Source organism: Coptis chinensis, chromosome 1 (genome assembly GCF_015680905.1).
Source record: "Coptis chinensis isolate HL-2020 chromosome 1, ASM1568090v1, whole genome shotgun sequence".
Taxonomy (NCBI): Eukaryota; Viridiplantae; Streptophyta; class Magnoliopsida; order Ranunculales; family Ranunculaceae; genus Coptis; species Coptis chinensis.
Window position 1 is genome coordinate 4449212 of NC_141456.1, and position 12881 is coordinate 4462092.

Sequence of the window (12881 nt, forward strand, 5' to 3'; positions counted from 1 at the left end):
TTAAATTTTTTAGTAGCAAGCAGCTGTTGGTCGCAAATTTGCACATATGGTGCGCCACTCCAACTGTGGCATGATTTTATTTTATTTTATTTTTTTTTACTTTTCAACCAAAACTCATCCCCAATTTTGAAAGAGAAAAATAAAGTTTTAAATGTTGAAAAATTAAAATGAGACCACTTTAACCAAGACACATATACTTTTTAGGATATAGAGTTTTCAAATAGTAAGCAATTGTAATAGGACCCACCTAACAACCTTTTAACAAAATTAATTTCTTAGATTTGTATATATGTGGGGATATTATTTGTTACCAACTTTTGTTACCACCTAGAGATGACACTCTTTTGGGCTAACAATTTGTCAAACTTATTTACAAAATTTGCCAGATTATTGCCACTATCTAGAGATGTTCTAAAAATTACACTAACTAAACTGTAATATGATTTCACGTGCAATATAATGAAATTTGTTGAGGATAAATAAACTTGTTGTTACATCATTCTTTAGCATAAGCTTGTTGTTCTAAATACTACAAGAGCACATGTGTGTTGTGTAGTTGAAATGGATTTAATCGTATGTACTACGTGCTCTTTTTATTTTTTTGATTTTGGGGGTTTTTATACTTTTAGTCAAATAAAAATATTCGATAACATGTACTACGTTGATTTCCTCCGTTATTTCAACAGTTAGAGACCAGTAAACCTCACAACTATAAATAGTGGTTTTGTTAACACGTAGAAAAAAAAAAAAAAACAACAGCCTTGGAAAAAATATATACTTCAAAACTAAATAAATTGTCTTCACTTATATTTTGGAACTTTTATATCCTAATCTCTATTAGACTTTACTTATATTTTGGAACTTTTCTATTCGTACTCTCTATTAGACTTCACTTGTATATTTTTTTTTGTTTGTTTTTTTTGAAAGAGTTTTTTTTTATTAGGTGGAGAACATTTTTATTTCTGGTTTGCTTGAGTAGAAAAAGAACATATGGAAGGACAAGTTTTTATATTTTCATATCTAATTTAATTTTGGTACCAAATGAATTTAAGAGTGAAAGTGAACGTGTTTGGAACGGGTCGATTACATCATGGATGGAGTCCCAAAATAATTAACAAGGGAGTTTGAATAAATTTAGCGTCACTTTTTTTACCTCAGAATAAAGTAAACAATTCATGTATATGAATAAACTCTATGAGCACATAAATTGATTTTGAAGACGAGTCCCTCAAGCTCAACAGAAGGACTCCTGAGGCATTTATTTTCTTTTCAGAGATTTGATTTTTAACTATTGGAATTTCTCAATCTATTCCGATATCTCATTCCCAAATGGAACATTACAATATATATATTTCACATATTGGTTTCCTCAAACATTTCAATGACTAAACATTGAGTAAACTGTACACCTCTTAATTTTGAGTAGTGTATTTTTAATCTCCTCTTTTCAATTGTTCAGCAACACCTCCCATCTTTAGTTATATCAGAACTACCTCCCTAAAATTAGATGAACAGACTTCTAATTGAAATCAAAATTAGAAATTGTTGTATACCTAGATGGGTTTCAAAACTTAAAAAAAAATGTGCTTTGATCATACCCAATAAAAACACGGGCCCGACTAACGAGTTTAGCCCAAAACCGACTGGGCAAACTAGTAAAAACCCAAAATCGAAGAGCATATATTCGAGAAAGCCCTAAAACCCTCACTTCCAACTAGACTAGTAGATCTCTTCATTTGTTCATTCATTCAGTAAAAAAAAAAAAATAAAAAAAATGTCGTCTCTGAGAGTATTGAACCCCAATGCGGAGGTGCTGAACAAATCTGCTGCACTTCACATGACAATAAATGCCGCAAAAGGTTTGCAGGACGTACTCAAATCTAACCTAGGTCCTAAAGGCACTATCAAGATGTAATCTTTACTACATATTATCTTGTTTGCGTTTCTATTATTATTATTATTATTTAGATTTACTTGGGTTGATTCAGTTTTTGTTACTTTGTTCTTGTGTAGGCTTGTTGGTGGATCAGGTGACATTAAACTGACAAAGGATGGGAACACTCTTTTGAAAGAAATGGTCAGTTTTTTTTTAACCCCAGATTTATATGTTTTGCTATGAGAAATGGGGTTTTGGTAAAATAATTATTCGAGGCTAATGTGCTTTTGACTGGTGAAAAAGAACTAAAGAAATAATTTGTTGCACATCAGTTATGGTTAAGTCTTTTAATGAGCATTGCTGTTATTTTGTTCGGGTTCTTTTGTGACTGAATTGGAATATTTGTTATTTGATATTCACTTTCACGTATTTTTCAGCAAATTCAAAATCCAACGGCAGTGATGATTGCGCGCACTGCTGTTGCTCAGGATGATATAAGTGGAGATGGTACAACATCTACTGTGCTTTTCATTGGTGAGCTCATGAAACAGTCTGAACGTTGTATTGAAGAAGGTTAGTTGATTTTAGATGGATTCATTTACCTTCTTCAGTTGGTTTAGTATTTCAACAGTAATTTTCATAAATTATGTTTGTATTATTTTTCATCCATGCTAAGGTGGTTTCTTAAAAGCTCCGTGTTACTACATTAGATTCATATGTTAAGTGTTAATAATATGGCTAGGCTTCTAGAAATGAAAACTGTTTATTCTTTTGCTTTTAAAGCCCATTATTACAATTCCAATCTAAAGATGTATTCATTTGCTTCATCAAAAGTTGAATATAAGAGACCTAGGTATTTTTATTTTTCAGGCCTGCTTTCGGGACTGCAGTTTTTTTTTTATGTTCATGGTTCATGAAGTTAAAGCAAATTTTTATGTGTCCACTAATCCTATATCATATATTTATAGAATCTTCATCATAAAAATGTTATTCTGGGTATATGTCTCACGCCTCTGCTTGTGTATCTGTGTTGTGGGTGTTGTGATTCTTTGCTTTCTTATAACACGTGAACTACTCTTGTCCTAGGAATGCATCCACGTGTGCTAGTTGATGGTTTTGATATTGCAAAGAGAGCAACTCTGCAATTCATTGAAAAATTTAAGACTCCTGTGGTGATGGGAGATGAACCCGATAAAGAGATTCTGGAAATGGTAGCCAGAACAACAGTTAGGACAAAGGTACCTTTAATAATGTTGTGTTTATTATCCAAAAGATTGATATTTAGTTCAACTTACTATGATTGTTTCTCTAGTACTGGTTTCCTCTGCTGCTGCTGCTGCTGCTGCTGCTGCTGTTTTTAATACTTCCGTTTCTTTCATTGTGCAGTTGTATGAAGCATTAGCTGATCAGTTGACTGAGATAATTGTTAATGCCGTGAGTACCTTTATTGTAGCATTGTTCAAATTTATATCGTGTCCAGTGCCCCCCACTTTTAATCAAACATTAGGCTGGAAAGCTGACAAAATAGTGCTACAGCTGTTATGAAATTAACAGGTGCTTAATATTTTGAAAATAAAATTAACAGGTGCTGTGCATTAGGAAGCCAGATGAGCCCATTGATCTATTTATGGTGGAGATTATGCACATGCGCCATAAAGTTTGATGTTGACACTCGATTGGTATGACTCTCAGTTATTTAACTGCCTTTTTTTATATATCTGTTATGTTATATTTCCCTTCTGATATGCCTGTTGAAGCAAATTAGCTTCCTCTGTACTAGTTCAGGTCATTCAGTTATTCTTGAATATTTTACTGATGTGGTGATAGATCAATCAAATTATGTGTTGTATGTTACATCTATCGGACATTATGCTGAATGCTAGGTTCTTTATTTGTCCTTTAGATATTCGTTGACACTTTACACCACGCCTTTATACGGTGATGCTCTCCGTCTCTATCACCACGCCTTGAATGTAAGGTAGTCGAGGTAGAATAGCAATAACTGTATGTACACTAAACACTCTTGGCACGGGTGTAAGTTAGAATTTTTATTGACCACCATTTAGGATAAGAAACTCTGGTGTTCTATGTAGCAATATGGACAAGGCGATGCAGGAATTAAACCTAACACGGTTCCAAATAGTAAAACTTCAGTCATTTTAATTTGTTTGAAAGGGTAAAAGGTGATTTTGTGTTCCGTTCGTAACAAGAAGGATATAATAATACAGATTCTAAATGGACAGTTGCCTTGAACTCAGGACCCATTTGTGAACAACGTTGTTATAGAAGATTAGATACACTCATGTAAAAGCACTCTTTATTTGTTTTACTTTTTACTCTCTTGCTTAATCATAGAGGTTCACTGTTTCTTCTGTTATTTTAGGTGGAGGGTCTTGTCCTTGATCATGGTTCTAGACATCCTGATATGAAGAGACGTGTAGAGAACTGTTACATCTTGACTTGTAACGTGTCACTGGAGTACGAGAAAAGGTAACAGTGGTTGACTTATTATATCTCATCCGAAGTAGTATATACTGTGTTGGTAGTAGTTTAGGTGTCTGATAAAAGACTGTCAGACAGTCATGGTCTGAATCGTTTGTTATACCCAGTTATAACTGTTTCTTCGACCATGAATATTTGTGCGTGTGTTTGTATACGTAAAGCTGTTGAAACATATTAATACGATGTATTATCAAAAGATTTCCACACTTTCTTTGCACGAGAGTATCATATGGTTTTTCCAGTGCAGCTAATGTTATTATTATTTTTTTGTTTCAGTGAAGTAAACGCAGGTTTTTTCTACTCAAATGCAGAGCAGAGAGAGGCAATGGTTATTGCTGAAAGGCGTCAAGTTGATGAAAGAGTGAAAAAGATCATTGAACTTAAAAATAAGGTATAATTAGTAAACTTGTTCAGTTCCTGCCTAAAATGTGGTGGCTGACAAACAATTAGTTGAATGGCTTACAAAATAATAGACGTTGTTAGCGAAGGTGCTTGTAGTCTTATTTATTTGCTTGAAGCTTGAAAAGTGAAATCAATTGTACAATGTTCCACTTCTGTTCACTGCAGCTTTGCTCAGGCACTGACAAAAACTTTGTTGTCATCAATCAAAAAGGAATCGATCCTCCATCACTGGACCTTCTTGCTAGAGAAGGGGTTAGTAATTCTTTTTCCCCACGCCTAGATTTTACTGCTACACCATCTGTAATTGTTGTATTGCTGAAGATTTTTGGTTAAACGATGTTTAATTTAAAAAAAAGATTCATTTTCAATTTTTAGATCAGCTGAAAAATCCTTTACAAGAATCTTAGTTGGGGCAAGCCTTTTGGTGTTGTTTGGCTTCAATAAGTAAGGCGATGGTATCTTTTAAGTAACCAAACTGCTTTCACTGGGAAATGAAATTAAAGAATGACCGTATATTTATGATTTTCATTATTATGATATGTTTGTTTTCAATTTAATGGACTTTTTTAGCATTCAGAAAAAGCAAAAGTTCGGAATGTGCATTTTACACTGTATTTGTCAATCACACGCCATTTGTTCTCCCTGTGGTTATCCATTAGGTTGTAAAACATTCTTATCCTAAAACTTAACAGGAAACATTTACTAATATTTAGTTCGCCTGACCCTCAGACTATTATGTCAAAGTTCTACAGTGATTGTCATTTTTTTTGTTCTTTTCTAAAAAACCATCTTAGTCTCAATCAAGCCATCACGGCAAAAAAAAGTAAAAAAAAAAGAAAATTTTAAATTTCTTTTCAAACAAACATTGAGGGCGGCTGTGAGGAGAAAACTAGAAAAGTAAAACATTGGGAAAAAACTAAGTTTTTGGGATCTTGTTTTACTCTGCCATTGGAGGCTTAAGCTTCAGTGTGCTAATATCCTAACAGGCTTAAGGCGAGCCTCAAAGCTTAAGCCTATTTGGTAATTTCTTTATTTTATTTCATATTTCTCATACATAGATAGCTGTTAATTATGATACCCACATAAATTTCTCTCTAGTTCCGTAAAGACTAAAGAGCACAATGGAAATTTATTGCAGGAAAGTCGATCTTTTGATTTTTTTTTTAAATAATTGTTTAAGAAATAAAATCTTCTGTTACACAAGTGATGGATGAAATTTTCTTGTTCTGTCATCCTATTAGTCTTAAATTGATTGGTAGTTGCAAACTCTGCCTTATGCAGATAGTTGCCTTGCGAAGAGCAAAGAGAAGGAATATGGAGAGATTGGTATTGGCTTGCGGAGGGGAGGCTGTTAATTCTGTTGACGACTTATCTCCAGATTGTCTTGGTTGGGCTGGATTAGTGTATGAACATGTCCTTGGGGAAGAGAAGTATACTTTTGTTGAAAATTGCAAGAACCCCCACTCTTGCACAATTCTGATAAAAGGTACACTGGTTGACATCTTAATGTCAAATATTGTTTTTTTTTCCCTGTTCGTCTGAAAACTTTCGGACTTAAATGCTATTTATTTATCTTTTCTTCATGTATATTTAATTATTTTAATTTTTTTTACTGCTAGTACATGAACTATAATACATCACTGTTACATATATTAATGAATCCTATAAAGCCCACAAATATTAAATGTTGCAGGACCTAATGACCATACAATTGCCCAAATTAAGGATGCAGTACGTGATGGTCTGAGAGCTGTCAAAAATACAATTGAGGATGAAGCTGTGATTATGGTATTTTCTATATATATATATATATATTGTCATTTGCTTACTTACTATCCCCTAATTGTTTGCTCTGTCTATTCAATTCCTGTGCATATTATACATATATAAAGTAGAGCAGAAGATAATACAGTATTTTATGATGTGTGAGTAGTAATGGTGATTGTAAACGGAGTGTGTTGATTCATACTTTGTAAAGTTTGAGGACAGGAAGCAGTATTGAAAGTACAACACCCAAGTTCTTCTCTGAATTGTTTTTCATGCTTTCTTGAAAGTTTGTATTGTACTGATAGAGTGATAGTTGTGTTAGATAATTTCAAATAAAAAGATTCTTAATCTGGTCAGGGTAGAGTACTAGAATCTTGTTCCTAATTGACTTGTTACTTTGAAGCGAGAAAATAAATGTCACTTTTTTTGTTCAAATTCTACAAGAGTTTTTTTTATTTTTTATTTTTCTATTTCACCACTGAATTGCGCAGAATTGCACATAAAAATGTTTGTTTTTGTGTTGGTTATTATTAATTAACAAAACTTCCTTTACCTGGTTCTTCTGGATATTTCAATACCCTTTGACTCGTTCCCTGGAGGCAATGATCATGTTTTATTCTTCTGCACATTTTATTCTTTGCTGTTTTTTCGCACTGAATAACACTAGAGCAAACACATTTATTGAAATGAAAAAGTAAATCTTTTTAGTTTTGGTTATTTATTTATATATTTATTTCTTTAACAAGCTTTCTTTACTTGTTCCCTGGAAGCAATAAGCATGTTTTGTTCTTCTACATTTTCTCCGTGCTGTTTTTTTTGCATTGAAAAACACTTTTTTTAAATAATAAATAAATCTTTTTCATTTTGATTAGCTTTTATTTATTTTAACAAGCTTCCTGTACTGGGATAATTTATTTCCCTTTTGACCTGTTCCCTGTAAGCATTTATCCTGTTTCCTTCTATATATTTCCTTCTCTGCTGTTTTTGTGTGTATTATTTGTCAGTGATGATCCATAACTCTGTTTTTACTCTTTCTACTTGTAGATTACCTCAATTTTTAGTTCTTGTTTCTGTTCTAGTTATCTACTATTACTAAACCATGAAAAAAAAAAATTCTTTTATTGTCCAGGGAGCAGGGGCTTTTGAAGTTGCTGCTAGACATCATCTGATGAGTGAAGTGAAGAAAACTGTTAAAGGGGTAATATTAGCATTCTATTGTGAGCAATATTTGAGCAATATTTAAGCATTTGTTATTCACCTCTACTTATATTCCATATTAAACAGCGAGCACAACTTGGGGTTGAAGCCTTTGCTAATGCCCTTCTTGTGGTGCCCAAGACGTTAGCTGAAAATTCTGGTCTTGATACTCAAGATGTTATAATCTCTCTTACGGTAATTCTTATGTTCTATTATATTCTGTTTGGTCTGGAGAACTAAACTTTTCTCTATGTTTATTGACTTTGTTCTTTGTGTCATTGTCAGGCGGAGCACGAGAATGGGAATGTTGTGGGGTTAAACCTGCAGACTGGAGAACCACTGAATCCCGAAATGGAGGGAATCTTTGACAACTATTCTGTGAAGCGCCAACTTATTAACTCTGGGTTTGTGAAACATATCACTTGGAATTTTACAACTGTGTATGTACCATATTACTATGAATGTGTAATAACTATTTTGGTTTCTTTTGCAGCCCTGTTATTGCTTCCCAGTTGCTACTTGTGGATGAAGTAATTCGTGCTGGGCGAAACATGAGGAAACCAACTTAGGATCCTTAGTGTGTTTTGGCTGCGAATTTTGTCTTCCTGCAGGGATTTGATTTGATTTCCTCACCCCACAGGCTTTAGAGATTGGTCATAACTCGTCGAGGTTTCAGATTTTGTACTGGATTGTATATTTTTGATGGCTGAAAAGGGGAGCATGTTTTGACATGTTAAGTTGTTAGTGTGAAATATTGTACGTCAGTCGACTCAGTTCTTTAACTTAGGAGCTAAAAACTTTACCCCAAAGTCCCAAACTACCTTGTTTACCTTATTTGTTTGCAGTTTTTAGCAATTCCAAGTTAAGGAAAATTATATTTGTCCAAATACGTTTTAGTTTTGAAACATCCCGAGATAAAATATGTTTATTCGATGAAATGAAAGAGGACGCATATAAGTTATATGTTAATCAACTCTATTCCACTGATTGAAAAAAAAAAATAATATTAATTCTGTAGTTTGGAAAAGGAAATATGCCAATGTGTTCAACAAGAATCACTGACGAACCCGTATTTGGATGGGCGTCTGAATTTTACCCAATGGAACTGTTAACAGTGGCTGCCAAAATGTCTTAAAAAATATATATAATATAGTATATATATATCAAAAGAGCTTGTTAACGTATGAAATTTGACCCAAAACCTTCGTTATAATTGTCAGGCAAGTAGTGCTATTATTCATGTATATTCATTCTGAGTTTCTCACCCACTACGCAAATTGAAATTCAATTGGTTATTCTTTACCAAAAAAATAAAATTAAAAATAATTCAATTGGTTATTATGGGAAGCACATCAACTTCAATCCCAATTCTCAACTCCTTGCTCTCTGGCAAATCTCTAAAACCAAGCAGTGCAACACTACTTCCTCTGTTTAGCGTACTGTAAATCTGTAACACATGAACACGACCATTCTCTTGATACTAGTATAACTTATAATCACCATCACTTAGAAGTTAGAACATCATTGAACTAGTTTTCCCATCTCTAACAAATAAAAGCCATTGTATTGTTCTTGTGGTCAACTATATCATGGTCTCCACTCTCCATGGTGTTGTTGACACTAGAAAAAAGGAAATTGTTTCATTGTGACTTGTGAGTACGTATTTCCATTATGCATTGTACAATATCTAGATAGTAGCTCAGTCTACTCTGATATACATGTCTTCAATGCATGCTTAAGAGTTAAGAATAAAAGTTGGAAAAATCTAGGCTTCAGTTATGGTTTGAACATATTAAAATTTGGGGCGCGGTATTTTAGTATTTACATCCCAACTAATGGGATTAGCACCCCTTTGACAAACCCCTAGGGGTACACCCCCTACATCCCTCTATTCTCACGGCAACAAACTTATGCAATTGTTATATACTCGCAGCGGCGTGTTACAGTGGTTTTGGAGACATCACAGCATCCGTTTGCGTATGCCGTGGGTGTTCAAAACTTGAGAAAAAAACGAAAAAAATCTTTCGCGATAAAGTTTTGCCGTGATATGTGAGAACTCACGGCAGCGAGTTGCCGTGAAATGTGGAAACTCACAGTAATTCGGTGCTGTGAGACTATTGGGTATGTCGGGGTGTAAAAGGACATATAGGGAACAACCATTATTCTTCTATCCTTTTGCTAAATGGGTGCCAATCCAACGTGTTCAACATGAAGTAGAGCACTCATTCTTACAAACACTCTTTATTTTGTCAGATGACATACTATCAGATTAGGAACTACACGCACTAATCCATAGATCATTAAATAGGTCAGATGAAAAAGGAATTGGCATTAGAAAGCATACTATCAGGTTAGGAACTTCACACACCAATCAATACACCCTTTAAAAGTTCAGATAATAAAGGAATTGGCATTTGAAAGCATACAAAATAAAAGTTTCAAAGTCTATCATGAATTTCACTAGCCCAACACATCTAAGGGTTACTATTTTTTGCATTGACAAACACTAAAGTACTGTCTAAGATGAACCTAGATTCAAAGATCCTTTTCCATCTTGTTGAAGTGTGTATTCTTTCTTCATATCTTCCAATACGGAGTCACATGTGCTGCCAATGACAAAAAGGAAAAGTAAGACATGTATTAGAGGCAAAAAGTCTGAATTTCTCTCAAATTTTGTCGGTTTAATGACACTAATGCAAGTAACAAAACCAGACCAATAAACAGGTCAGAAAACGTCAGACAAAAAGAAAGATCAAGGCATCAAGCTCAACCATTGATGAAGACAAGAAATTACAGAAAAGAAATACTTACTATTGATGAAGACAGTTATTCAACTCTTTTGCTTGTTTCCGACACTGCCAAACAACTGATAACGTTCTTCCCATAGCACACTCAGCATACTTTGAAGTGTAATGTTCACATTCCTTAAGTGCCTTCTGCTTCATTTTGCTGCGTAATGCTGGAGTCACAATAATTAATGTTTATGCGCTTTGGGCAGTTGATTGAAGACATCAAGACAATATAAGAATGTGCGGTAACGCCTAAAACAAAATTGGACACCTAAAGATGAAAACTAGTTCTAATACAATCACCGGTGAGTAGTATAAGAGACTTCACATATTAGCTCTCACTGGAGCTCCATTAGCACTGTACTGAGCCCCAGAGGTTTAGACATTTAGTACTTCATTGTATATTGTTGAATGTTGATAATGTGCTTATAAAGAAGGCATACACTTCAACTCATTTTAACTTAGGCAGGGCTGTGTAATGTTACTGGTAAAAAGCTACAAATTGTACTCAATCAAACATTTGCCGCCATTCAAAGCTAAAATTATATTTCATCTATTTTTTCGCCCGTGGCTATATACGATTATAGCTCACAAAATCAACAAGAAAGGGTTTGTAATTTTCGATTTGTACCAAGTGACATCACTGCGGCATCTTTAACATTGCCATTTTACGAGCCCACATTACAAACTTAACCACATATGTTTAAGTTATAAATCATCTATCTTTTTTAGCATAAAATAAACAAACCAAAAATTCAGATCAATAATGAGAAAAAAAATTAATTAAAATAACGAGTGCAGTGTAGATTATGGAATTGAGAGATGTGTGTTATTACCCTCTTCAACTTTCTTCTTGACATGATTCTCCCTAGCTTCTTGCACGTATCCCATTTTCTCAGAAATACCCAAACACCCACTTCACTTCAAGACCCAACCTACTTTCTGTGTGTAAGCCCAACAGTATTTTAACTTGGAGAGACGACGAGTGCTGAATTTAAGCAACCCTTTATTTAAGTTTGCAAACAAATGTTGCCACGTGGCACGTGCAAACTAGGGCTGGAAATGGATGGTTTCAACCCGAATCCGACCCTATCCGGATCCATTTGATCGAATATGGTTTTTATGTTTGTGACTAGAATCTAGGGTGGCAATGGGTCGTGTTGGGTCGAGTTAGTGTCGTGTCATACTCGGGTCACGTGTTAGGAGAGCAAACCCATACCCGACCCAATTACTAATCGTGTTAAGTTTGTCAAATCCAAACCCAACCCGCATATATAACGGGTTACCCGGGTGACCCGCTAAGCCAGCGGGTCAATTTCGGATTGGGTTAACAGATAACCCGTAAGTTCTATTTTTTTTTTTTTAGATAAATAATATTTATTAATCTAAATAATAAAAGAACTTGCAAAAGTCTTGTGAGTTGTTGAAGTATTACGATTTCTTTGAATGCCTAAACCAAACAAGTGAAACAACCTGTTAGCCAAACAAAAAACATAACCAAACTATAAACAACAACCATGCATGTCCAGTTTGTCCACTTTGCTACCTCGTAGGCAAACCTATTATTAAATAAATGCAAATATTATTATGACTTTGATGGCTTCATTGTTCTCTTTATATAATTGAGACTGGGGTAATGGTTCAATGTTAATGTACGTGATCATATATTTTATTTAATGAATCTATAATATTCTATATGCTGTTGTTGGTTGGTTGATCCTTCTAAATCAAGTTGATTATTTTTGTTTAGTATTTTTTTTTAGATAATTGGGATTATGAGATTTAATAAAATTCGGAAACATATATGTTTAAGGATTTAAAACAGGTCATACAGGTCACGGGTTGATGACCCAACCCATTAGACCTGGGAACTAATCGGATATACTAACGGGTTACTTTCGGGTTAACATGTGTGACTCTAACCCAACCCATTTATTTGACGGGTTTGGCGGGTCAACCCTTAAATGACCCAAAAGCCTTTTTTCCAACCCAAACCCGGTAATTTATTGTCGGATTCATGTCGGGTTAGTGGGTCGTGTACAAAACTGCCACCCCTACTAGAATCCCAACCATTTTAACAAGATTCATATTTTGATTAGGGCTGGAAATGGAGCGGGTTTGGGTTGGATTATCACTCAAAACTCTTTACCATATTAGGATCCATCCGGATTCGGGTTGGATTTCAGATATTTATATCTATTAAAAAACACCAAAAAATACATTATTTTAATGATTTTCATATATAAATTAATTTTTAGACATCAAAATATAAATATTGTTAAAATAATTCGGGTTTTCGGATATTCGAGTTGGATTCTAGTTACAAACATAGAAACCATATCCGTTAA

The 12881-nt window shown here is 34.1% G+C and overlaps 2 protein-coding genes across 2 annotated transcripts; one reads left to right on the forward strand and one right to left on the reverse strand.

Moving 5' to 3' along the window:
* Positions 1 to 1703: 1703 nt before the first annotated feature.
* On the forward strand, positions 1704 to 8631 carry LOC147521481 (T-complex protein 1 subunit zeta 1-like). Its single transcript, XM_086569560.1, is given in 16 exon segments — positions 1704 to 1911; positions 2014 to 2077; positions 2314 to 2449; positions 2963 to 3114; positions 3263 to 3310; positions 3462 to 3530; positions 3532 to 3555; positions 4260 to 4366; positions 4655 to 4769; positions 4946 to 5032; positions 6062 to 6266; positions 6474 to 6568; positions 7677 to 7745; positions 7832 to 7939; positions 8030 to 8148; positions 8238 to 8631. Coding segments are annotated over 16 exon segments (1611 nt in total). The 5' UTR covers positions 1704 to 1774; the 3' UTR covers positions 8314 to 8631.
* Positions 8632 to 10051: 1420 nt separating this feature from the next.
* On the reverse strand, positions 10052 to 11528 carry LOC147521482 (Cytochrome c oxidase biogenesis protein Cmc1-like protein). The gene is made up of 3 exons (XM_086558938.1): positions 11370 to 11528; positions 10556 to 10703; positions 10052 to 10350 (listed from the first exon to the last, which is right to left on the reverse strand). Exons 1-3 carry the CDS (start codon positions 11422 to 11424, stop codon positions 10263 to 10265), a joined length of 291 nt encoding a protein of 96 aa, XP_086415064.1. The 5' UTR covers positions 11425 to 11528; the 3' UTR covers positions 10052 to 10262.
* Positions 11529 to 12881: the final 1353 nt, after the last annotated feature.

What these genes read in the sequence shown, in the direction of transcription:
- LOC147521482 (XM_086558938.1), bottom strand. Translation starts at nt 11,424, where the DNA reads ATGGGATACGTGCAAGAAGCTAGGGAGAATCATGTCAAGAAGAAAGTT. An exon ending in CAAGAAGAAAGTTGAAGAGG is followed by an intron (nt 10,704 to 11,369) that starts GTAATAACACAC and finishes TTGTGACTCCAG; the next exon opens with CATTACGCAGCAAAATGAAG. An exon ending in AATAACTGTCTTCATCAATA is followed by an intron (nt 10,351 to 10,555) that starts GTAAGTATTTCT and finishes TGTCATTGGCAG; the next exon opens with CACATGTGACTCCGTATTGG.